Source organism: Odontesthes bonariensis, chromosome 6 (assembly GCF_027942865.1).
Source record: "Odontesthes bonariensis isolate fOdoBon6 chromosome 6, fOdoBon6.hap1, whole genome shotgun sequence".
Classification (NCBI taxonomy): Eukaryota; Metazoa; Chordata; class Actinopteri; order Atheriniformes; family Atherinopsidae; genus Odontesthes; species Odontesthes bonariensis.
The window spans coordinates 10,921,055-10,946,522 of NC_134511.1; the positions used below are offsets into that span (position 1 = coordinate 10,921,055).

At 40.7% G+C, this 25,468-nt stretch overlaps 4 protein-coding genes across 6 annotated transcripts; all 4 read left to right on the forward strand.

Moving 5' to 3' along the window:
• On the forward strand, nucleotides 1-2,869 carry LOC142382811 (nuclear factor 7, brain-like). Its single transcript, XM_075468933.1, has one exon. It carries the CDS (start codon nucleotides 75-77, stop codon nucleotides 1,503-1,505), a length of 1,431 nt encoding a protein of 476 aa, XP_075325048.1. The 5' UTR covers nucleotides 1-74; the 3' UTR covers nucleotides 1,506-2,869.
• Nucleotides 2,870-5,525: 2,656 nt separating this feature from the next.
• Nucleotides 5,526-8,309, forward strand: LOC142382812 (nuclear factor 7, brain-like). The gene has a single exon (XM_075468934.1). It carries the CDS (start codon nucleotides 5,743-5,745, stop codon nucleotides 7,168-7,170), a length of 1,428 nt encoding a protein of 475 aa, XP_075325049.1. The 5' UTR covers nucleotides 5,526-5,742; the 3' UTR covers nucleotides 7,171-8,309.
• A 3,849-nt stretch (nucleotides 8,310-12,158) lies between these two features.
• LOC142382813 (nuclear factor 7, brain-like) lies at nucleotides 12,159-13,947 on the forward strand. The gene has a single exon (XM_075468935.1). The coding sequence runs from the start codon at nucleotides 12,218-12,220 to the stop codon at nucleotides 13,391-13,393; it is 1,176 nt and encodes a 391-aa protein (XP_075325050.1). The 5' UTR covers nucleotides 12,159-12,217; the 3' UTR covers nucleotides 13,394-13,947.
• Nucleotides 13,948-15,047: 1,100 nt separating this feature from the next.
• Nucleotides 15,048-24,792, forward strand: LOC142381971 (uncharacterized). 3 transcript variants are annotated; one of them, XM_075467322.1, is made up of 13 exons: nucleotides 15,048-15,131; nucleotides 16,394-17,134; nucleotides 18,209-18,297; nucleotides 18,425-18,505; nucleotides 18,622-18,681; nucleotides 18,785-18,853; nucleotides 18,979-19,068; nucleotides 20,011-21,889; nucleotides 22,319-22,474; nucleotides 22,618-22,893; nucleotides 23,280-23,561; nucleotides 24,151-24,439; nucleotides 24,760-24,792. In XM_075467322.1, the coding sequence occupies exons 2-12, from the start codon at nucleotides 16,405-16,407 to the stop codon at nucleotides 24,435-24,437; spliced, it is 3,999 nt and encodes a 1,332-aa protein (XP_075323437.1). In that variant the 5' UTR covers nucleotides 15,048-15,131; nucleotides 16,394-16,404; the 3' UTR covers nucleotides 24,438-24,439; nucleotides 24,760-24,792. The 3 variants fall into 3 exon arrangements, with proteins under 3 accessions (XP_075323437.1, XP_075323436.1, XP_075323438.1); XM_075467321.1 differs by having other exon boundaries at nucleotides 24,151-24,792; XM_075467323.1 differs by lacking the exon at nucleotides 23,280-23,561 and having other exon boundaries at nucleotides 24,151-24,792.
• Nucleotides 24,793-25,468: the final 676 nt, after the last annotated feature.

Sequence of the window (25,468 nt, forward strand, 5' to 3'; positions counted from 1 at the left end):
ACATATTTCGAGGAATTGAACGGACAGGGTGGAGAATTTGGTGAGTCCTCTGACTAAAAATACTTCAGAAGAAAATGGCTGATAAAATCTCTCTTGTTGAAAGTTATTTGAGCTGCCATGTTTGTTCAAAGACTTTCAGAGATCCTGTGTCTCTGAGCTGCAGCCACAGCTTCTGTTCAAGCTGCCTGCAGAAATTCTGGGAACAAGCTGAAAACAAAAACTGTCCCATTTGTAAAAGAACATCCTCAAAGGATCCTCCAATGGTTAACTTTTCCCTGAAAGAACTGGCTGACTCATTTGCTCAGAGGCAAAGTAGCACTTCAGCTGAGATGGAGAATAAAACAAAGCCGAGTGAGGAGGTGGTGTGTGAGAAACACTCTGAAGTTCCTTTTTGGTTCTGTGAAGACGAGCAGAGAGCTGTGTGTCCTGTCTGTGAGTTTTCTCTCCACCAGAGTCACAAAGTGGTTCCTATAGAACAAGCAGTCGGTGACCTGAAGGAGCAGCTGAAATCTGACTTAAAGTCTCTGCAGGACAAGAGGAACAAATACAAACAAGTGGAGGAAACATACGATGATGTGATTCAACACTCCAAGCAGCAGCTGTTGTCCACAGAGAGGCAGATCAGAGCAGAGTTCAACAAGCTCCACCAGTTCCTGAAAGAGGAAGAGGAGTCCAGACTGGCAGCTCTGAGGGAGGAAGAGGAGCAGAAGAGGAAGACTGTCAGCAGAGAGATGAAGAGGATTCAGGAGCAGATCTCCTCTCTGTCAGACAGTATCTGTGCTGTTGAAGAGGAGCTGCAGAAAGACAACGTGCCATTCCTCAGCAGCTATAAACCCACTCAGAGCAGAGCCAGAGCCCAGTGCTCACTGACAGATCCACAGCTGCTCTCAGGAGCGCTGACAGATGTGGCCAAACACCTGGGCAACCTGTCCTTCAGAGTGTGGGAGAAGATGAAGGAGAAGGTCCACTTCAGTCCTGTCATTCTGGATCCAAACACTGCAAGCTGCTGTCTCTATCTGTCTGATGATCTGACCAGTGTGAGATGTGGAGACACAGAGCAGCAGCTTCCTGACAATCCAGAGAGAAACACTTACTATCCTGATGTTTTTGGCTCTGAGGGCTTCAGCTCAGGGAAACACAGCTGGGAGGTGGAGGTGGGAGATCATCCTCGCTGGTATGTTGGTTTGGTTAAAGAGTCAGTTGACAGGAAGGGAAAGACGTCTGCTTTACCAGAATATGGAATCTGGTGTTTATGGCATTATGATGGAAAATACTCTGTTGGTGATGGTAAGACTGTCACAGTGAAGAAGAGTCTCCAGAGGATCAGAGTCCAGCTGGACTATGACATGGGGAAGGTGTCCTTCTACAACTCTGAAGACGAGACTCACATCTGCACTCTCAGAGACACTTTCACTGAGAAACTCTTCCCATATTTCAGCATTGGAGGAGCTGGAGACGCTGAAACCTCTGATATCAAAATTAATCCTGCTGTTGTTTCTCTGTGATGTTCAGAAAAGTTCATCAGTTGGAGCTGTTAGTTGTTCCAACTTTTACTTTCAACAATTGTTTATTGACATTTTCAGGCTTTTACCCTCCAAACTTGTCGAACCTTAAAACCAAATCAGCTTTCTCATTATTCTTTTACATCACAACAGAATCAAGGCCTCTTAAATTATATTTAATCTGCAGTGTATGTGTTCAAATAATCTAAATATACATGTCTGTACAGAGTTAACAACGTTACCTATTAACAGCTTCAAGAACTGCCCCATAAATGATCCGTCAGCTTCTGTTTGATTACAGGAAGGAAAACAACAGTGATCCAAAGAAATAAAGGGTCTCACTATAAGAGGGGCTCAGATACTTTCTCTGCTGTGATCAACAGAGTCTCAGTGGTTCAGTCAATCAAACAGGATGATGTCTCTGATTAATTACTGTTAATTATTTTCTTTTTCATCTGAAACTGTTCATCCAGCTTTGTCAGAAATGTTTAAAATATTTTTTGTTGATGATTTAATAAACTTTGGAAAATCTTTTTACAAAAAAAAACATTTTTAGCCACAGATTTAGTTCTTATTTTAGCTTTTGTCCAAATAGATTAAATATGGAAACTCCTTTTAATGATTTTATGAGTATTTTCAAATAATTTACTTTCAATATTTACTGTTCAGACACTAATTTTGAAATATTATTTTTGATCAGTGATTTAAAATCAGCGTTTGTTGATAGCTTAACTTTTTTATAACCTTGTATAATGTCTCATATTTTATATAAAGTAACTTTGCAGCAACTTTAAATCACAGTGAAGGAAGATAAACAGCTGAAAATGTGAGAAATCAAGTATTCCATATGAGAGACGAGCTGTTCTTCTTGTTTCAGATACAGTCTCTGATTCTCAAGTCAGTCTGATGTTCAACGTTAGAAACAACCAGAAATCAAATCTAATGAGGAGTACGCTTCACTTTCTTATTCCTCACCTGCGTTTTCTCTGAAACGGTCTGTTCAAAACACAAAATCATACTCAAACGTCTATTTCAATGTGTTCTTTTTTCATTTTTATAAAGTCTTAAGCAAATTGTAAAACTTTCATGGAGGGAAAAAAATATCCGTGTTTGTTCTTAAATGATAATAAACTTTGTATCCAAATCAAACATTTTTGCCGTCTGTGACTGCGCAGAGTTGCATATTTCTTCCTGTGATGAAAACTAGATGGAGACACAGTTAAGAAAGTGTTGCACATGTGGATACTGAGCATTTCATTTTTAACCTGTTATATTTTGATACATTCAGAAAAAAAGAATTCAATCAATAAGATCACGCCTGTTACGCCTTCAATTAGTGCAAAATGCGGCAGCACGATTTTTAACACGTACAAAGAAACGAGAGCACATCCCTCCGGTTATTGCCTCCTTGCACTGGCTTCCTATTTATTTCAGGATCAGTTTTAAAGTTCTTTTATTTGTTTTTAAGTCCCTTAATGGCCTTGCTGCAGCTTATTGGTCTAACCTGCTGCACCCCTGCACCCCGTCTGGTTCCCTCAGGTCAGCTGACCAGATGCTGCCTGTGATTCCCAAATGAAGGAAAATGAGAGGCGATCCAGCTTTTTCCGTCTGGGCCCCAAATCTGTGGAACGAGCCTCCTTTGCACATAAGACGAGCTCCTTCAGTCCATGTTTTTATATCTTGTTTGGAAAACACACTTTTATTCTTTGGCCTTTAACCCAGTGTGAGACTGACATTAATTTTACTGTTTGTTCAGTTTTTATTGCTCTATGTTCTGTCTGTTTTTAGATGATTTTAATTTCTCTCTGTTTTTATCTGTGGGGTCTTATGATGTGCAGCACTTTGGTCGACCAGGTTTGTTTGTTTTTAAAGTGCTATAGAAATAAATATGATAAGATCAAATCAAATATGTTTAAAGGAAAAAACACCAATCTGCTTCTCTCAACATGAATGAACAGAATGAGCAGGACACTGCATTATGGAGACACAGTGTATGAAAGGTGAAGCATGTTGTAAACAGGAGAGAAAAAGATTCAAGTTTTAAGTCTTACTTTGTATTCATTTTGTTTCCATCTCATAAATTGTGCAGCTGATGTGGACACACGTTTCTTCCTGTGAACACCAAGAGATGGAGACAAAGTTCACATTTTTATCACAAGTGTGCTTCAGTACTAAAAGTGTCTTTTTCACTTTTTCACACATGAAATAATACTAGCTAAAAACAATCAGCCGGTCATATCAGAATCTGTTTTTGTGTAAAACAAATCAATCCAAACATGGGTAAATCGATGCTCTAGAGCAGGGGTATTCAATTAAAAGTCAATTTTAGCTCAAGTTCCTAAATTTCCTTAAGTAAAAGGACCAAACAGAAGTCCAGCTTGTGTCTCATTACTGTGTCTGGCCTACTCCTATGTTCACATTTTCATATGGTTTCATTAGTATTTATTGTCACTGCAGGAAAGCTGATGCTGAAGGGATGAGGATGCGCGAAGGAAGCTGATGAGTTTCATCACCGTGTTCATTACTTCAGAAAAATGTTGTGATAGAGTGGCCCACAGAACAGTCTGATGGATGAGACAGTGGTAGGCAATAAGATCTGGGGGGTCCTCTTTCATCCGGGGCACGGCCCCCCGCTGTTTCCCCACCATGGCAGGGGCAGCATCTGTGGTGACGGAGACAACCTGCTTCAGATCTACGCCCCTCTTTCTCAGCTTCTCTTTTATTGCTGCATATATGTCCTCTCCTCTTCTGTGTGTTTCAAATGGTGTTACACCCAGCAGGTCCTCACAGAGCTCCTTCTTATCTTTGTGAAAAAAATCTCCCAAACACCAAAATCTGGGCATTATTATCAGTAACATCTGCAGATTCATCAATGGCCAAAGATATGCATGGTGCACTCTGAGTAGCTGCATCAAGCTGCGCCAGCACATCATCTGTTCATATTTCTGATTTTCTGGTTGCTGTTGAAGCTGACATCAGGATTTTTTTTATTTTTTTCACACATCTCGTCTTTTTGTTTTCCCTCAAATAATGTCTCAGCAACAGCTTTTAAGCAGAGCTCCTTCACAACTGTCCCATCACTCAGTGTGTTTTAATGTTGCCCCAAAATCCACGATACCTTTAGTGAACATTTGTTTGCACGTTGCTGGGCTGTAAATGTATGCGGGATGAGTTGGGCAGACCTGTCATACTGGGCTTGTAGTACAGTTATTTTGCCCTCAGCTCGGACTTCAGGGGGAAACTTTGCTCTAAGGAGCTGTGCTTTGTTCCGTAGTGTCGCTTCACGTCGCCACTTTCAATTAATGCGACGTTTTCGGAGCATATGAGGCACACTGGTTTTGAACTGCCTGTCGGAAGAATGAACATAAATTTCTCCGTCCATTCATTTTTAAAACAATGGTGCTTCCGCATCAACCTTCCTTCTTTTGGAGCAAGCCATGTTGTTATCACCATGGTTACCACTGTCTCTTCCTCTCTGCTCTGGCCGCGCGGGGTGAACAAAGGATTTGATTGGCTCAACTGAGTGAAGCTATTGTCGTAATAACTGGAGTAGCAGCGTCCGCTCCATGATAACAATCTATTCTCGTGAATTTATCACAGATTGGTCCCAGTGTTTCTGTAACACTGTTTTCTTGCTGGATAGCTTTCTCCAGTCTCACAGGCTGGGGCTGAAATGTGGGCTGCAGTTGTTCTTTCTGTAAACTTCTTTAATAAATACCAGCAGCTGTCACTCAACTGGCTACAATACTTACAGCAGCGTGTGTCCCACTGACAACTGTCCCTCTGGAAACAAAGACAGGGAGGAAACACTATGGCATTCATCCAAATACTGCAGTCTGGATAACAACTGCAAAGTCTGTTTAATGTTTAACATGAAGGTGCTGCAACTACGAATAAAATAATTTTTCCCTTATTAAACACAATAAAGTAAATGATATGAAGTCAGCAGCACATTCACACTGATATGATGGCAGAACATGTTTCCTGTTACAGCTCATGAAGAAAAAATGTTGCTCAACTAGTTGAAGGTGAGCTTTGAAACGACAAAGAAAGTTTGTCTGACTGTTAACACGTCACTGAGGGAGAAAAGAGAACGAAAGTCATTTTCAAGATTGTTAAACGGAGCTGAGACGCCATTACAGGGTGTGAGATCTCTGCTGAAAAACACATTTTTGGAGGAATTTAACGGACAAGGTGGAGAATTTGGTGAGTCCTCTGACTAAAAAAACTTCAGAAGAAAATGGCTGATAAAATCTCTCTTGTTGAAAGTTATTTGAGCTGCCATGTTTGTTCAGAGACTTTCAGAGATCCTGTGTCTCTGAGCTGCAGCCACAGCTTCTGTTCAAGCTGCCTGCAGAAATTCTGGGAACGAGCTGAAAACAGAAACTGTCCCATTTGTAAGAGAAAATCCTCAAAGGAAAATCTACTGGTTAACTTTTCACTGAAAGAACTGGCTGACTCATTTGCTGGAAGACTGAAATCTGGATCATCTGACACAGAAAGGGGAGAAAATGTATTAAAGCTAATGTGTAGTAAACATCAAGAAGAGCCGAGATTGTTCTGTGAAGACGAGCAGAGAGCCGTGTGTCCTGTCTGTGAGTTTTCTCTCCACCAGAGTCACAAAGTGGTTCCTGTAGAACAAGCAGTCGGTGACCTGAAGGAGCAGCTGAAATCTGACTTAAAGTCTCTGCAGGACAAGAGGAACAAATACAAACAAGTGGAGGAAACATACGATGATGTGATTCAACACTCCAAGAAGCAGCTGTTGTCCACAGAGAGGCAGATCAGAGCAGAGTTCAACAAGCTCCACCAGTTCCTGAAAGAGGAAGAGGAGTCCAGACTGGCAGCTCTGAGGGAGGAAGAGGAGCAGAAGAGGAAGACTGTCAGCAGAGAGATGAAGAGGATTCAGGAGCAGATCTCCTCTCTGTCAGACAGTATCTGTGCTGTTGAAGAAGAGCTGCAGAAAGACAACGTGCCATTCCTCAGCAGCTATAAACCCACTCAGAGCAGAGCCAGAGCCCAGTGCTCACTGTCAGATCCACAGCTGCTCTCAGGAGCGCTGACAGATGTGGCCAAACACCTGGGCAACCTGTCCTTCAGAGTGTGGGAGAAGATGAAGGAGAAGGTCCACTTCAGTCCTGTCATTCTGGATCCAAACACTGCAGACGACCGTCTCTATCTGTCTGATGATCTGACCAGTGTGAGACATGGAGACACAGAGCAGCAGCTTCCTGACAATCCAGAGAGAAACATGAAATACCCCACTGTGTTTGGCTCTGAGGGCTTCAGCTCAGGGAAACACAGCTGGGAGGTGGAGGTGGGAGATCATCCAAGCTGGGAGGTGGGTTTGGTTAAAGAGTCAGTTGACAGGAAGGGAGAGTTGCTTCCTTCACCAAAATATGGAATCTGGTGTTTATGGCATTATGATGGAAAATACACTGTTGGTGATGGTAAGACTGTCACAGTGAAGAAGAGTCTCCAGAGGATCAGAGTCCAGCTGGACTATGACAGGGGGGAGGTGTCCTTCTATAACTCTGAAGATGAGACTCACATCTACACTCACAGAGACACTTTCACTGAGAAACTCTTCCCATATTTCAGCATTGGAGGAGCTGGAGACGCTAAAACCTCTGATATCAAAATTAATCCTGCTGTTGTTTCTCTGTGATGTTCAGAAAAGTTCATCAGTTGGAGCTGTTAGTTGTTCCAACTTTTACTTTCAACAATTGTTTATTGACATTTTCAGGCTTTTACTCTCCAAACTTGTCGAACCTTAAAACCAAATCAGCTTTCTCATTATTCTTTTACATTACAACAGAATCAAGGCCTCTTAAATCATATTTAATCTGCAGTTTATGTGTTCAAATAATCTAAATATACATGTCTGTAAAGAGTTAACAACATTACCTATTAACAGCTTCAAGAACTGCCCCATAAATGATCCGTCAGCTTCTGTTTGATTACAGGAAGGAAAACAACAGTGATCCAAAGAAATAAAGGGTCTCACTATAAGAGGGGATCAGATACTTTCTCTGCTGTGATCAACAGAGTCTCAGTGGTTCAGTCAATCAAACAGGATGATGTCTCTGATTAATTACTGTTTATTATTTTCTTTTTCATCTGAAACTGTTCATCCAGCTTTGTCAGAAATGTTTAAGATATTTTTTGTTGATGATTTAAAAACTTTGGAAAATCTTTTTACAAAAAAAACATTTTTAGCCACAGATTTAGTTCTTATTTTAGCTTTTGTCCAAATAGATTAAATATGGAAACTCCTTTTAATGATTTTATGTGTATTTTCAAATCATTTACTTTCAATATTTACTGTTTAATGTTGAAATATTATTTTTGATCAGTGATTTAAAATCAGCGTTTGTTGATAGCTTAACTTTTTTATAACCTTGTATAATGTCTCATATTTTATATAAAGTAACTTTGCAGCAACTTCAAATCACAGTGAAGGAAGATAAACAGCTGAAAATGTGAGAAATCAATTATTCCATATGAGAGACGAGCTGTTCTTCTTGTTTCAGATACAGTCTCTGATTCTCAAGTCAGTCTGATGTTCAACGTTAGAAACAACCTGAAATCAAATCTAATGAGGAGTACGCTTCACTTTCTTATTCCTCACCTGCGTTTTCTCTGAAACGGTCTGTTCAAAACACAAAATCATACTCAAACGTCTATTTCAATGTGTTCTTTTTTTTATTTCTATAAAGTTTTAAGCAAATTGTAAAACTTTCATGAATGGAAAAAAATGTCCGTGTTTGTTCTTAAATGATAATAAACTTTGTATCCAAATCAGAACATTTTTGCCGTCTGTGACTGCGCAGAGTTGCATATTTCTTCCTGTGATGAAAACTAGATGGAGACACAGTTAAGAAAGTGTTGCACATGTGGATACTGAGCATTTCCTTTTTAACCTGTTATATTTTGATACATTCAGAAAAAAAGAATTCAATCAATAAGATCATGCCTGTTACGCCTTCAATTAGTGCAAAATGCGGCAGCACGATTTTTAACACGTACAAAGAAACGAGAGCACATCCCTCCGGTTATTGCCTCCTTGCACTGGCTTCCTATTTATTTCAGGATCAGTTTTAAAGTTATTTTGTTTGTTTTTAAGTCCCTTAATGGCCTTGCTGCAGCTTATTGGTCTAACCTGCTGCACCCCTGCACCCCGTCTGGTTCCCTCAGGTCAGCTGACCAGATGCTGCCTGTGATTCCCAAATGAAGGAAAATGAGAGGCGATCCTGCTTTTTCCGTCTGGGCCCCAAAGCTGTGGAACGAGCCTCCTTTGCACATAAGACGAGCTCCTTCAGTCGATGTTTTTATATCTTGTTTGGAAAACACACTTTTATTCTTTGGCCTTTAACCCAGTGTGAGACTGACATTAATTTTACTGTTTGTTCAGTTTTTATTGCTCTATGTTCTGTCTGCTTTTAGATGATTTTAATTTCTCTCTGTTTTTATCTGTGGGGTCTTATGATGTGCAGCACTTTGGTCGACCAGGTTTGTTTGTTTTTAAAGTGCTATAGAAATAAATATGATAAGATCAAATCAAATATGTTTAAAGGAAAAAACACCAATCTGCTTCTCTCAACATGAATGAACAGAATGAGCAGGACACTGCATTATGGAGACACAGTGTATGAAAGGTGAAGCATGTTGTAAACAGGAGAGAAAAAGATTCAAGTTTTAAGTCTTACTTTGTATTCATTTTGTTTCCATCTCATAAATTGTGCAGCTGATGTGGACACACGTTTCTTCCTGTGAACACCAAGAGATGGAGACAAAGTTCAAGTTTTTATCACGAGTACTAAAAGTGTCATTTTCACTTTTTCACACATGTGAAATAATACTAGCTAAAAACAATCAGCCGGTCATATCAGAATCTGTTTTTGTGTAAAACAAATCAATCCAAACATGGGTAAATCGATGCTCTAGAGCAGGGGTATTCAATTAAAATTCCATTTTAGCTCCAGTTCCTAAAATTCCTTCAAGTAAAAGGTCTAAACAGAAGTCCAGCTTGTGTCTCATTACTGTGTCTGGCCTACTCCTATGTTCACATTTTCATATGGTTTCATTAGTATTTATTGTCACTGCAGGAAAGCTGATGCTGAAGGGATGAGGATGCCCGAAGGAAGCTGATGAGTTTCATCCCCGTGTTCATTACTTCAGAAAAATGTTGTGATAGAGTGGCCCACAGAACAGTCTGATGGATGAGACAGTGGTAGGCAATAAGATCTGGGTGGTCCTCTTTCATCCGGGGCACGGCCCCCCGCTGTTTCCCCACCATGGCAGGGGCAGCATCTGTGGTGACGGAGACAACCTGCTTCAGATCTACGCCCCTCTTTCTCAGCATCTCTTTTATTGCTGCATATATGTCCTCTCCTCTTCTGTGTGTTTCAAATGGTGTTACACCCAGCAGGTCCTCTTAGAGCTCCTTCTTATCTTTGTGAAAAAATCTCCCAAACACCAAAATCTGGGCATTATCAGTAACATCTGCAGATTCATCAATGGCCAAAGATATGCATGGTGCACTCTGAGTAGCTGCATCAAGCTGCGCCAGCACATCATCTGTTCATATTTCTGATTTTCTGGTTGCTGTTGAAGCTGACATCAGGATTTGTTTGATTTTTTTTTTTTACACATCTCGTCTTTTTGTTTTCCCTCAAATAATGTCTCAGCAACAGCATTTTAGCAGAGCTCCTTCACAACTGTCCCATCACTCAGTGTGTTTTTATGTTGCCCCAAAGTCCACGATACCTTTAGTGAACATTTGTTTGCACGTTGCTGGGCTGTAAATGTATGCGGGATGAGTTGGGCAGACCTGTCATACTGGGCTTAGAGTTCAGTTATTTTGCCCTCAGCTCGGACTTCAGGGGAAACTTTGCTCTAAGGAGCTGTGCTTTGTTTCGTAGTGTCGCTTCACGTCGCCACTTTTAATTAATGCGACGTTTTCGGAGCATATAGGCCGTAAGGTGAACCCCGAAAAGTGCTTCAGAAATTGAATCTTGCTCAGACGTCTGGCAACAATAGGATCTCTACTTCACAAAAAAGCAGGAGGTATGTCAAGCTTACAGTAAAAAGTTCGTCACAAAAATTCCTGCCCGTTTTTTATGCCGAGACATTTATTGCAGAACTAGCTTCTACAGGGCGTAATCATTTTTGGCCAGGGAGTAGTGGCACGGCTCGACACGTGATCGTGCTAAACCAATAGAGTAGCAGATTTATGACAACAAACCGGCAACATGGCTGCCTCCGTGGTTTCATTCAACGTTACCGATAGAGGAATTCTCCAAAAAGTCTTCTAAAATCGACCAAATTGATCCTAAAACGTGCTTTATACATAGCAAGTGGGCGACCTAGTTATTTTTTTTATGCAAGTCATTTCTATCAATAAAAGGTAATCAACTGAGTTTTAGTAATGAAAAGGACCATGAAATCATTATTTCGTTCGTTCATTTATTCACTCACAACTATATACAACACATCCAAACCACAAAAAAGATAGAACACATATTTACAAATTTACAATACGCAAAACAGAATAGTAAAGCTATTCTATGACGAGCTATTCCTCACAGTCAGAGTCAGGACTGTGATCGTCTTCCCTGTCCTCAATTTCTTTTGTGTTTAAACAGTTGGTGCATCTACACAAGTGTGGGCTGCAGTTGTTCTTTCTGTAAACTTCTTTATTAAATGCCAGCAGCAGTCACTCTACTGGCTTCACTACTTACAGCAGCGTGTGTCCCACTGACAACTGTCCCTCTGGAAACAAAGACAGGGAGGAACCACTATGGCATTCATCCAAATACTGCAGTCTGGATAACAACTGAAAAGTCTGTTTAATGTTTAACATGAAGGTGCTGCAACTACGAATAAAATAATCACTTCCTTATTAAACACAATAAACTAAATGATATGAAGTCAGCAGCACATTCACACTGATATGATGGCAGAACATGTTTCCTGTTGCAGCTCATGAAGAAAAAATGTTGCTCAGCTAGTTGAAGGTGAGCTTTGAAACAACCGGCTGAAATGTTTCCTGATCACTGGAGGACTGAAGCACAAACCTCCTTTTTTCATGTTTGTATCCAACAAATAGACAAAAAAAATGTTTCTGTGTTCAAATAAAACAAAACAAAATTAAAATAATCAAATGCAGTAAAGTTTACCATCTGTTCAGTTTCATTGTATCAAACAGAAATCAAAGGTCACCTGTGAAATGTGTCCTGACTGCACCACCTGCTGGAGATAAAATATCACATCAGTTTGTCTGACTGTTAACACGTCACTGAGAGATAAAAAAGGACAAAGGTGATTTTCAAGATTGTTGAACGGAGCTGAGACGCCATCACAGGGTGTGAGATCTCTGCTGAAAAACACGTTTTTGGAGGAATTTAACTGACAAGGTGGAGAATTTGGTGAGTCCTCTGACTAAAATACTTCAGAAGAAAGTGGCTGAGAAAATCTCTCTTGTTGAAAGTTTTTTGAGCTGCCATGTTTGTTCAGAGACTTTCAGAGATCCTGTGTCTCTGAGCTGCAGCCACAGCTTCTGTTCAAGCTGCCTGCAGAAATTCTGGGAACAAGCTGAAAACAGAAACTGTCCCATTTGTAAAAGACAATCCTCAAAGGATCCACTTGTTAACTTTTCCCTGAAAGAACTGGCTGACTCATTTGCTAAGAGGCAAAGTAGCACTTCAGCTGAGATGGAGAATAAAACAAAGCCGAGTGAGGAGGTGGTGTGTGAGAAACACTCTGAAGTTCCTTTTTGGTTCTGTGAAGACGAGCAGAGAGCTGTGTGTCCTGTCTGTGAGTTTTCTCTCCACCAGAGTCACAAAGTGGTTCCTGTAGAACAAGCAGTCGGTGAGCTGAAGGAGCAGCTGAAATCTGACTTAAAGTCTCTGCAGGACAAGAGGAACAACTACAAACAAGTGGAGGAAACATACGATGATGTGATTCAACACTCCAAGAAGCAGCTGTTGTCCACAGAGAGGCAGATCAGAGCAGAGTTCAACAAGCTCCAGCAGTTCCTGAAAGAGGAAGAGGAGTCCAGACTGGCAGCTCTGAGGGAGGAAGAGGAGCAGAAGAAGAAGACTGTCAGCAGAGAGATGAAGAGGATTCAGGAGCAGATCTCCTCTCTGTCAGACAGTATCTGTGCTGTTGAAGAAGAGCTGCAGAAAGACAACGTGCCATTCCTCAGCAGCTATAAACCCACTCAGAGCAGAGCCAGAGCCCAGTGCTCACTGTCAGATCCACAGCTGCTCTCAGGAGCGCTGACAGATGTGGCCAAACACCTGGGCAACCTGTCCTTCAGAGTGTGGGAGAAGATGAAGGAGAAGGTCCACTTCAGTCCTGTCATTCTGGATCCAAACACTGCACACGGCCGGCTCTATCTGTCTGATGATCTGACCAGTGTGAGACATGGAGACACAGAGCAGCAGCTTCCTGACAATCCAGAGAGAAACACTAATGGTTTTGATGTTTTTGGCTCTGAGGGCTTCAGCTCAGGGAAACACAGCTGGGAGGTGGAGGTGGGAGATCATCCTGACTGGAATGTGGGTTTGGTTAAAGAGTCAGTTGACAGGAAGGGAGAGTTGTTTCCTTCACCAAAATATGGAATCTGGTGTTTATGGCATGGTGATGGAGAATACATTGCTGGTGATGGTAAGACTGTCACAGTGAAGAAGAGTCTCCAGAGGATCAGAGTCCAGCTGGACTATGACAGGGGGAAGGTGTCCTTCTACAACTCTGAAGATGAGACTCACATCTACACTCACAGAGACACTTTCACTGAGAAACTCTTCCCATTTTTCGACATTGGAGAAGCTGGAGACGCTAAAACTTCTGATATCAAAATTAATCCTGCTGTTGTTTCTCTGTGATGTTCAGAAAAGTTCATCAGTTGGAGCTGTTAGTTGTTCCAACTTTTAATTTCAACAATTGTTTTTTGACATTTTCAGGCTTTTACTCTCCAAACTTGTCGAACCTTAAAACCAAATCAGCTTTCTCATTATTCTTTTACATTACAACAGAATCAAGGCCTCTTAAATTATATTTAATCTGCAGTTTATGTGTTGAAATAATCTAAATATACATGTCTGTAAAGAGTTAACAACATTACCTATTAACAGCTTCAAGAACTGCCCCATAAATGATCCGTCAGCTTCTGTTTGATTACAGGAAGGAAAACAACAGTGATCCAAAGAAATAAAGGGTCTCACTATAAGAGGGGATCAGATACTTTCTCTGCTGTGATCAACAGAGTCTCAGTGGTTCAGTCAATCAAACAGGATGATGTCTCTGATTAATTACTGTTTATTATTTTCTTTTTCATCTGAAACTGTTCATCCAGCTTTGTCAGAAAGATATTTTTTGTTGATGATTTAAAAACTTTGGAAAATCTTTTTAACAAAGAAACAAACACATTTTGAGCCACAAATGTAGTTATTTTTTTTGTCTTTTGTCCAAATGGATTAAATATGGAAACTCCCTTCATGGTTTCATGTGTATTTTCAAATAATTTACTTTCAATATTTACTGTTCAGACACTAATGTTGAAATATTATTTTTGATCAGTGATTTAAAATCAGCGTTTGTTGATAGCTTAACTTTTTTATAACCTTGTATAATGTCTCATATTTTATATAAAGTAACTTTGCAGCAACTTCAAACTACAATGATGGAGGATAAACAGTTGAAAATGTGAGAAATAAAGTATTCCATATGAGAGACGAGCTGTTCTTATTGTTTCAGATACAGTCTCTGATTCTCAAGTCAGTCTGCCCTTCACTTCCACTCTTATTCCTTCTCTCTGAAATGGTCTAAAACCAATCAGCCAGTCATATCAGATTATGTTATGTGAAAAACAAATTAATCGATTCGATTTAATCTTAACATGAATTTTAAATCTTTAAAAAAATCTTTCATGTTAACTTCACACCTTGTCTTAGATTTTTGTATCAAGAATAATCCCCCGTCGTAACAACGTGGAGGGACTGAAATGTACGCTAGGAAATGATCATTTAAATGAACACGTGAACAAAAAGTAGTTTTAGGATTTGTTTTTTAACTAAATGTTTGGGACTTACATTAAAATTCATCATGATGCACTGTCGCAAAAAAACTCCCTCACAACCCAAAGAAAATTAAGCATGAAGAATGGGACGTCTGTTGAAGAGTTGCCACTGCAGTATCAGTCTCACAAGAAACTTTTACTTTTTTCCCCACACGTCATAATGCCACCATAAAAACACTGGTAATGAGTGAGATGGTAATTTATTTCTAAGCCCGCTGTTAGATGATGCTGAGGTAAAAGACGGCTCCAATAAAATATCACACAATTACGTTTGCCAGCTTTTTAATTGCTTATATTCTCTATTAATCATCCGTCAACGGGAATACCTCATTACCTCATCGACTAAATTTGAGTATAAATCTTTAAAATACATGATAAACACTAACATCCTGGCCAAACTTCGCACTCTTAGAATCACATTAAACGCTTGAGGAAAGTATGCTCTTATTTTGAAAAATTCAGCGGAAGTGGAATATTAGCCGCGGCTAACTGCAGGATAATGCTGTGAAAAAGCAACGCTTTGTGGTGTCCGTCAGTTATATCAGGTATAAACGTCTTAATTTTAAAAATGTAAAGCGTTTTATGCACGTAGCTGTTTTAATGCTGCAGCTCAGTCCTTTCTGGGTCGCTTTCAGTTCTGAGAGTAATGCTATTGCTAACAGCTAATCACTGGATGTTGCTAGCTAAAGAGCTGAAGAAATGAAATGTTCATTTTTTTAAATCGATTTATTCTCACTTACAGTGATTTTTGTGGTCGGTAACATTGCCTTATTATTTTTGAATGAAGGAATAATGTAGTCGCTATTCTTAAAAGATCATTCTTTTGACATACTTTCGACTTTCTGTGAAGTTGCTTTAGGAGTCTGTTGACCCAAACAAATGAAAATTTGTTTTCATACGAAGATAATAGTAGTCTTAAAACACGGTTCTTCTGTCCGAAGGTTGCCTGTAAATGGTTAACAATGAGTTTTATATATTTATCAAGTAATTACATTTGTAATCTCATAATCTTGCTTTGTGACTGAGGTGAGGCAGGAGTCTCACAAACTGTGGAAAAGTAGATGCAACGCTTTGTAGTACAAGAAGTGAGGACATTTTAATGTTTGCATTATATCCAAGTATATCTTTTTGTAATTAGCTACTAAAACCAGCTGAATTACTCTGATTACTACTCAATTTCTTTAAAGCTTCCCTCCATTTTAAAGTGCACTGGCATATTGTGTTATTCCCTGGATTCATTAATCTCAGCAGTCAGCTGCACGTGCTCATTTCTGCCCTCAGACAGAGAAACTGTAAAACGGTGAAGGTGTGAGACTGAAACCTCATGCCAAGACTGAATGGAGAAAGAAATTCCTTTATACCGCAGCTGATCCCAGTTGAAAATGAGTGAAGATCACTTCTGTACTGGGCCAAATACCACAATGGGCCCCTGGTGTAAAACCTTCCCACAAATTCATCCATAACTTAGAGAAGCAAGAAAATTGGTCACGTCTGATGTGAAAACTTACAAAACGCATAACAACAGACCTTTCTGTAAATTACGAGACATTTAAAGTTAGTATTCTTCATATATCTCATGAGGAAATTATTTCCTTCAACAGGGTAGATGTTGTGTTAACTTAAGAAAGTAACTTCTTCGTGGTTTTGAAAAATTCCTATCTCGTCACTTTAACACTGAATCCATTCTGTTCTTCCCGAAGACCTAATGAAACGCAATTTTATGTTGCTCGAGGTTTTAGTCAAACTACAATATGTTTGACTGAGATCAAGGCCTGTGATTTAATTTAATGTCATTTTGCTCTGTTAGGACCTGTCTCCATGGAAGTAAAAGACTCCTCCGGGAGAATGATGGACAACTCGACAGGAAATAAGAGCCATGTACCCTGTCAGACGTGGGCCGGCCAGACTGACTGGTCCACAAATTTGTCTCAGGGACTCGTCATCCACCAACACACCAACTCCCAGCATCTCAGTCTGGGTTCATCCTCCGAGCAGAGTCGCCTGTACAACCTCCTTCAGGCAACCAATCAGAGCTGTATGAACAATATGAGCGCTTTACCTTCCAGAAACAATAATCATGACTCTCCTCTGTACAAATTCCCTCACATTAGCAACATTTCATCATCCAACTCGCTTTTTGACAACACTGCAATCCCAAGTACCTCTCACTTGATGTCCTTTGCTCAGCAAAGCCCTCACAGCTCAGCTATGCTGATTGCAGCAAATCAAGAAAAAACGGTCCCCCCACCATCTCTTCTCCAACCGAACCAAGGACCACAGCCTTGTAGGCCCCGGCATCTACCATTTCTCTCACCCAACAACCCTCAGAAAGCATTGTTTCAAATGCAGCTACCCGGTCAGGGTTTACCAGACGGACTTCAGGTTCCGGCCATCAGCCTGCCATCATGCGGGCAGCACAGAGATGCGACTCAAGCGTCTTTTGGAGGACAAAATGTGAAGTCGACTGGTGTTGCTGTTTACTCGCACAGCTATGCCTCACCCCCCTCTCAGGATCAGCCTCAGTGGGTACCTTCATCTCTTAGTAGGGGTAAGCTGCGTTTTTTTTTTTTTAATCACATGTGAGTTACACTGTCATGTTTATCTTGTGTTATCAGTCAACACGATGGTTAATCATTCTGGTTTTACTCTGATATAAACTGGTGTTTATTAATTTAGTTGTTTTGGGTTTAAAATTGTTTTGGTGATACATTTTGGTGTGGTAAGAAGACCAGCTGTGTGTGTACTTTTAAAATACATATCTGTGCAAAAGTCTTGTTTTTTCTGTATATTTTGTTTCTAAAAAGCCAGATATTCTTGGAAATATTTAAAGTTGTCTTTAGCAATAGTTCTCGGGGTCTTTTGAATTTTTCTTTTGGACTCTGGCTGCTTTTTAAAAAAAAAACTTTTTCTTTCAACCTGACCCATTTTCAGAGGGAAGAATCTTAAATTTTTTTAAGTCGTATCCTAAAATCACTCTGTCACAAAAAAACCATGATTTTTCTCATTTATGTAGTTGCGTCTATGAAAAATGCAGTTTGACAGCAATGAAATTGTATTTTTGCACCAACGAGGTGATTCCAGATGAGCTAATAGCTGAAATTTTGTCATATCTTAGCATGGTGTGCAGTGTGTCCTTGGAAAAATTGCTAAAAAAGTAATTTTTTTCCCCCCGTGCAGTAACTTTTTTGATTTGATTGAATTCCATTTAGTGTTTCTATTTTTTTGTGATTTTATTGGAGTCTTTTATTGTTTTATTTGCCGTGTGATGTTTGCTGTATTGTTGGATGTGAGTGGAGTGGATTGTTTATTGTTGGAGTTTTTTCTTTCATCAGGGACAATAACTGAACAGCAGATGAACAGTACCTGAGAGTGATGTCTTTAAGAAATAGGGGGTTAGGGTTGTCTAATTTTCCGATTAAAAATGGGTGAATTGATGCTCTAAACCATCCCAAACTCTGTTCTTCACATTGACCGTTAAGTTAAATCACACGCGTAGAAAACGGCTGAAATAAAAAAGAAAATTGTAGGTTTTTCTATGTTACAAACAACTGCTCAATGTAAGTTCAGATTGTGAGACTGGATCAGTTTTTTGGCCTAATTTTTTCTTCCTGTTGTTTCTCAGGAGCTGTGAACGGGTCTGTCCCAAATGCAGCTGTTCCTCGAAACAAGCAACCCGCACAAAAGGGGAATATTTCAAATAGTTCTGCACTGGTAAGGACGTTCACAGCACACAACAGCTGAGGTAGTTATGGAGCTGTGGAGCCCGACTGACGATCAGTAATTCGATGCTATGACATCTGTAATGATTTTTTTTTTGTTTGTTTTTGTCTGCTTCCAGGCTGCCAACGATGAACGCCGCTCAATCATTTTACGGCAGCGTGCACAGCTTCTTGAACAACTGGAAAACATGAATAAGCTTGTGAGCGTGTTTTCAACAACATTATATGTTTCTTAAACACTTTTTTTAAATTTAAATTTTATGTTTAAGTCTGCACTGCTTCTCCCTGTTGACTTCCTATTGATCCCTCCATTAAGCTGGAATCGATGCCTCCAGATGCCAACGACGATGATCAGTGGCCACACACAGCTGTTAAGGTAGGTTCAAGATTTTTTGTTTTGAGGCTGTGTGATTGATAATGCATGTGGGACGTATACAACACTAAGATTCGTACCACTTTGTTTCACTTCTTGGTCAAAGGATGATCCACATCCGTGTAAGCCGACTGAAACCAGTGATCCACACCAAGTTCAGCTGCCTTCAGAAGAGGTAACTCTGTCTTAGATTTTTAAATATGAACAAGTGGCCGCATCCTCGCTCGTATATTTGAGGTGACGAATGATCGGTCATAGTTTGCAGCTGAGTCTCACGCTGTTGTTATCGCTCGTTTTCAGACAGCGGGTCGTTCATCACCTTCGTTCTATGATGAAAAAAATCAGGTGACTGATACGCCAGAGGAGCAGATGTCCCCAGCTGAGTCGGTGGTAGGCGCCTTTATGTTTTTGTCTGTATTATTTTCAACATTCCATGTTAAGGCCATACTTGCTGATGTTTAGTGTTAAATTAAGCAGCTCAGGTTCAAAGCAGATTTCCAGAAGAGCAACGCGTGAATGGTAGAAATCCTTCAGTCAGTGCTATGACCATTAAAATCTTGAATGAATGCATCTTGGATAATCTTCTTTTGTTTTTTAATACTTGCTGTGATGAAATAGAATGTACAGCCACGTGAGAGTACACAAGGTTTTAGGTATCGGGACACGGTAAAAGCATCATCTGGTCCTTACCAAATTTTAAAATGAGCAAACTATATAGCAATTCAAAGCAACTGTCAAGCACGAGGGCTGACGATTTGGACTTGTTTTGCAGCCACGGGCCCTGTTCACCTCGCAGTCATTGAGTCCATCATGAACTCCTCTGTATACCAAAGTATAATAGAGTCAAATATGTATATATCTGTAGGACAGTTAAAGCTTGGATGAAACAGGGTCATCAGCAGGATAATGATCCCAAACACAGCAGCAAATCTACAACAGAAAGTCTGAAAGAGAAAAGAATCAATGGTTGCAATGGTCCAGTCAAAGCCCAGACTTCAACCTGATGGAAATGCTGTGGTGGGACCTTAAGAGAGCCGAGCATTAACCGATGCTGCAAACCTCAATGAGCTGGAGCGACATTTGAAGAAGAATGGGCCAAAATTCCTCCGCAACCATGAGAGAGACTGAACATCATACAGAAAAGGATTGCTTCAAGTTGTATCTGGTAAATGGGGTTAGCAGCAGTAAACATGGAGTTGTATTTACCTGATTATTAACGACTGATAAGCACCAGATGATTTTTTTGTTTTGTTTTTAATGACATGTAAAAAAAACAAACAGATTGTTGGCGATCTCCTTTTAAGGAATTGTTTTTTCTGTTACATGTTTCAGGAAAAGGACGACAGTTGTTGTGACTCAGCAGATGACACCGATCCTGATTACATGCCTCACAGCGACGGCAGCCTCTCAGATTGCCAATCTAAGGACACCCTCAGCTCCAGGAATCATGAGAGCCACAGCAGGCCACAGAGTCCCACAGATGAAACGCATCCTCTGGCAAAGACAAAAATGGATACCTCGAGCGATTCCTCGTGTGAAGAGGAAAGTGCCACTCCTCCAAAAAATATGAAAAAAAGCAGTCAGATAAAGCCCGCAGAAACTGTGGTCTTACCAGTTTCAAACACAAAAGCAAGACGTGTTTATGACAGGAAGAATTACTGTTTGTTTTGCACTAAGCCCATGAGCAAAATGGCACGGCATCTTGAGAGAGTCCACAGTGACAGACCAGAGGTTGCTATTGCATTCCAGTATCCAATATTTTCCAAAGAGAGGCACAGGATATGGACCAAACTAACAAACGAAGGAAACTTTGCACATAATAAAACTGTTTTGAAAACAGGAAAGGGACAACTTGCTGTACGAAAAAGACCCAAAAAAACCTTGAAGGCGGTAGACTATATTCACTGCATTTACTGTCTGGGTCTTTATGGAAAGAAAGCTATGTACAGGCACTTGAGTAAATGCCCAAACAGAGTTAAGAAAGAAGGGGAATCGCGGGGAAAAACGCGCATCATATCTAGATGTGTGCTTTTGACCGTAGACCTTGGTGTCAGTGAGAGTGTTAAGAACATTCTTTGCGAGATGATCTATGATGACGTGACACGAACTGTCATGGATAACAGGATTATTTTGCAGTTTGCGGAGCAAATGTTCAATGAGTACGGCAAGGATGTGAAGAAGCATGGCTACATAAGACAAAACCTTCGACAAATAGCAAGACTGTTGCTGGAGGCTCAAAAGATGACCCCTATGGAGAGTCTGGAGGATTTCTTTTACCCCTCAAACTTCCGACATGTGGTGTTTGCTGTGAACGTCGTGGCAGGTTATGACCCTGAAAAGAAAGCATACAGCGTCCCCTCTCTTGCCATCAAGCTTGGTTACATCCTACAGAAGGTCTGCTGTATTGTTGAAGGAAATGCCAATGAGTCGGGTGACGCCAGTGTGGCAGAGGCTGCCAGAAACTTCCTCTCTGTGTATCAGAAGAAATGGAGTAAGCGCATTTCTTCGGGTGCATTAACAAATCTCAAAGAAATTAAACAGAAAAGGGAACAGAAGATTCCATTTGTTCAAGACGTGAAACGCCTGCATTTCCACTTGGAGGGTGTTCATAGTCTTGCTGAGAAGAAACTTGCAGAGAGCTATTGTGCAGAAAACTACGCTGCTCTGGCTAGGGTGGTGCTCGCTCGGTTAATAGTTTTCAACAGGAGGAAAACTAAAGAGGTCGCATCCATTCCAATAACAGCTTTCATGTCCCGGAAGCGGTCAGGTGTGCTTGATGACATGGATTTTTGCGTCTCAGAATTGGAAAGAACCCTGTGTGGGATCTTCACTAGAGTTGACATCAGAGGGAGTTCTGGGAGAATGGTCCCTGTTTTACTCAAGCCCTGTTTTGAGTCATCTATGCAGCTACTGATCAGTGCCCGCAAGGCATGCGGGGTTTCCAGTCACAACCCCTTCGTCTTTGGCCGACCAACTGCGCTGTCTGCCTACAACGGCTCAGAGTGCGTCCAACGGTTTGCGAGTGAATGTGGAGCCGAGCACCCCACAGAACTGACATCGGTAAAGATCCGGAGGCATTTCGCAACAATGCTCCAGCTGATTAACCTCGATGAAGATGAAGCCAGACAGATATTTGGACCCGATAATCAAATCCACGTCCTGCGACAGAACGACAACATGATGTATGATGACACCGACGTGGAGCCTGGAGGTAATCGCCTTTTATATTTTAGCAGTTAAGTAACAATTAGATGTAGATTTCTGAAAGCCGGCTGTTGTCTCACTTGCACCTAAATTGTATGTTGGTAACATAACATCTGAGCTTCCATCATAGCAAATTAGAATATTTTTCTTTTGTCTCTGAAATTCGACTGCTTTTGAAAAGAGCTCAAATGTCAGTTTAAGTAAGTTTTGTGAAGTCAGTGGCTTGTTGTCTTTGTGACGGTAACACCACTCAAAATAATGTGAAGAGAGTATGCCTTTTATCCAGAGTTTATGCATCACATTGAGTAGAACCTCTCACTAATGACACAAATACAGCAGTCTCAACCAAAAGGTTGTAAACCTGGCAGTCTATGGGAGGAACTTTGAGGCGATACTAGAATTAGTCTCACTCTTTTTTTTGCTTCCTGTACTTCAGTGAGATTGCAGCTTGCAGAAGGACTGGAAGCCAACAGCCAACATCACGATGAAGTTTCCAGTACGAGCTGTGGAGCTGCAGGTCTACCAGCATATGGAGTAAAAACCAGCGGCAGTACGACTACACCTCACAAATTTGACAAATTAAGGGCACAAGGTAAATATTTTTGGTGACCATGAAGACTTTTTTTTATTTCATAGTTGTTGCCTTTGGCTGAGATTTCCCTTTCCACACCACTAGACTCACTAAGTCCTTCTGTTTGTTTGTTGGCCGCCTCGTATTCTTGCTCTCTTTCACAGACTCCCCCAAAGCCAAACTTAAATGGGACGAAGAAGAGGTTGGTGCCGTAGAAAAACACCTGATGAGTTTCATCAAAGAGGGCAGGGTGCCTCAGAAAAACGACTGCGTTCAGTGCCTCGAGGCCGAGTCACATGCGCTGAGGGCGCGGACGTGGAAAGGTGTGAAAGACTACGTCAGGAACAGGATCACTACTCTGCAGAGACAAAGGGGCTCTTTCAGGAAACCATCTAAAAGTCGTAAAAGGCCAAGGCAGGAGGAACCACAGCAGAAAACAGGTCATTTCCAGCGGTTGTTCATGTAGCATTTAGTCGATGATACCCAGAAACGTTTTGTGCAACCTGTCCTCCCTACTGTTGAAATAAAGAGTGGTTTCAGTGAAAAAACGCTTTAAACCCGGCAGAAAGTTCCGGGGAAAACCCGAAAAATTCTCAAACAATTTTAGGTCTTTTTCTCTTTACTACAAGCGAGTACGGGGCATCACAATGAAGTCTGCAGTGCAAACTGTGGAGGAGCAGCAGGTTAGCAAGTATATGGAGTCACAACAAGCTGTTCTCTTTGGCAACATTCATTTAGATCAAGGAGAGCTAACAAAAAAAGGTGTCTTAAGCCCACCCCTGGCCTCCGATTTAAAGTTCATTTCTCTGATTTGTTTTCCTCACAGACTCCACCAAAGCCAAACTTAAATGGGACGAAGAAGAAGTTCGTGCCGTGGAAAAACACCTGATGAGTTTCATCAAAGAGCACGAGGTGCCTCAGAAAAACGACTGCGTTCAGTGCCTCGAGGCCGAGCCACATGCGCTGAGGGCGCGGACGTGGAAAGGTGTGAAAGACTATGTCAGAAACAGGATCACTACTCTGCAGAGGCAGAGAGAGAGGGGCTCTTTCAGGAAACCATCAGAAAAGGATAAAAGGCCAAGGCTGGAGGAACCTCAGGAGCAAACAGGTCATTTTCAGCACTTGTGAATGCAGTTTTTAATGCAGTATGTCGACAATTTCTCCGTATTATTGAAACAACGAGGGGTTTCAATCGAAATGCTGCAAACCTGGCAGCGTATGTGCAGGAAATTTGCTTATAGATGGATGAAGATCAGGAAATTCTTAAACAAATTTAGATCTTTTTTTCTTTACTACAACGAGATTGTAGCTTTAGTACAGGGCATCGCAAATGAAGTCGGCGGTGGAAGCTGTGGAGCAGCAGGTTAGCGAGCACATGGAGTTACAACAAGCTGCAACACTGCTGCACCTCACAAATCTGACAAATCAAGGGACGGGGAAGTTATGTAAGGGGACCACTGACAGGCTTTTTGTTTCTTTGATCTGAATCGGTGTTGCCAAAGACGACAACAAAGAGCTGAAATAAAGGAGCTCTTTTGTCTGCCTCTGCTCGAGCTTAGTTTCATGTCAAAACATGGCAAAAAGAAAATGTATGCTTTGAAGATGTCATAGGGGATTTGAATGATGCGCGTAAAAACGGCGCTCTGCTGACACAGGCTGATTTAGAGTTAATTGGTCTGATTTGTTTTTCCTCACAGACTCCCCCAAAGCCAAAGTTAAATGGGACGAAGAAGAGGTTCGTGCCGTAGAAAGTCACCTGATGAGTTTCATCAAAGAGGGCAGGGTGCCTCAGAAAAACGACTGCGTTCAGTGCCTCGAGGCCGAGTCACATGCGCTGAGGGCCCGGACGTGGAAAGGGTTGAAAGACTACGTGAGGAACAGGATCACTACTCTGCAGAGACAAAGGGGCTCTTTTTCAGAAAACTGTAAAAGTCCCTGGCTGGAGGAACAACTGCAGATCAGTAGAAACTACCAGCAGTTGTAGATGTAAGAAATGGTTGATGCTCAAACCTGTTTGTATTGCAACTTTACCCCCTTTCTAACTGAGACCATCACTGTCTTACATCTTTGTTTTCATCAGTTTATTCTCGTTCAACGTTTAAAACGGTTTCCCTCAGTTTAAATTCACAAGAAAAGATTTTGTTTCTTTGCATCATGTTCGTTTGATGGGAACTGTTCATGAAGGCTGGTGAATTATGTGCTACACAAAATTAAGCTGATGTCAAATGTTTTAAGTTTGAAATTCAGAATCAGAATTGTTACCGTTTGACATGTAATATTTTGTCTGACTTTTATATACTTACCAGAAATAAAGTGCCAAGAACAAGATGGTAGAAATGCGTGTGCAGTAATGAGTGATCAGTGTTCCAGAAATAAGGTGAGAGTGCATTTTATTGGAGTGATTTGTTACACCTTGGGAGGACTATGCAATGGTTGCAAAGTGAAAACATGGAAGTATTGGTAACTTGATGTGCTCCAGGCATCGAAATACTCATTTTGAAGTCAAATCATGCTTGTTGCTTATATATTTACTTATAGGAAATATAAGGAAATACACATTATATATAGAAATATTGAAATGTGGTAAGCCATCCAATACAAGCATCATACAACTCCTGGCAAAAGATACAGAATCACCACTTCTTTGAGGAAGCTTTTGCTGTAATGACCAAATAAGTTCTTTGTTTTTAGCCTTAAACAAATTAAGTTCAATTATATCCCATATATAAATTACAGAGAACAGAAAGAGAAAATTGTTTTGGTGCATAAAGAGCAATAATAGATATCACATCAGGATGGTGGCAGTCATTACAATTATGTACGCGTGGGCACAGATTTTGGACACTTTTGTCACTTATGATTATGTCATTTGTCAGGGTAGAATAAAATTGATTCGTGACTTGCTTTAGGGGTCGTTCCCCCCTCAAAATAAAACATCCAAATATTACAAATAAATATATTCCATCTTTTTTGAGGGGTGACGGTGTTTACAACGACTGCTTATTAGGGCATTAT

What these genes read in the sequence shown, in the direction of transcription:
- LOC142382811 (XM_075468933.1), top strand. Translation starts at nt 75, where the DNA reads ATGGCTGATAAAATCTCTCTTGTTGAAAGTTATTTGAGCTGCCATGTT.
- LOC142382812 (XM_075468934.1), top strand. Translation starts at nt 5,743, where the DNA reads ATGGCTGATAAAATCTCTCTTGTTGAAAGTTATTTGAGCTGCCATGTT.
- LOC142382813 (XM_075468935.1), top strand. Translation starts at nt 12,218, where the DNA reads ATGGAGAATAAAACAAAGCCGAGTGAGGAGGTGGTGTGTGAGAAACAC.
- LOC142381971 (XM_075467321.1), top strand. Translation starts at nt 16,405, where the DNA reads ATGGAAGTAAAAGACTCCTCCGGGAGAATGATGGACAACTCGACAGGA. An exon ending in TGACAAATTAAGGGCACAAG is followed by an intron (nt 22,475 to 22,617) that starts GTAAATATTTTT and finishes TCTCTTTCACAG; the next exon opens with ACTCCCCCAAAGCCAAACTT. An exon ending in GGAACCACAGCAGAAAACAG is followed by an intron (nt 22,894 to 23,279) that starts GTCATTTCCAGC and finishes TTTTCCTCACAG; the next exon opens with ACTCCACCAAAGCCAAACTT.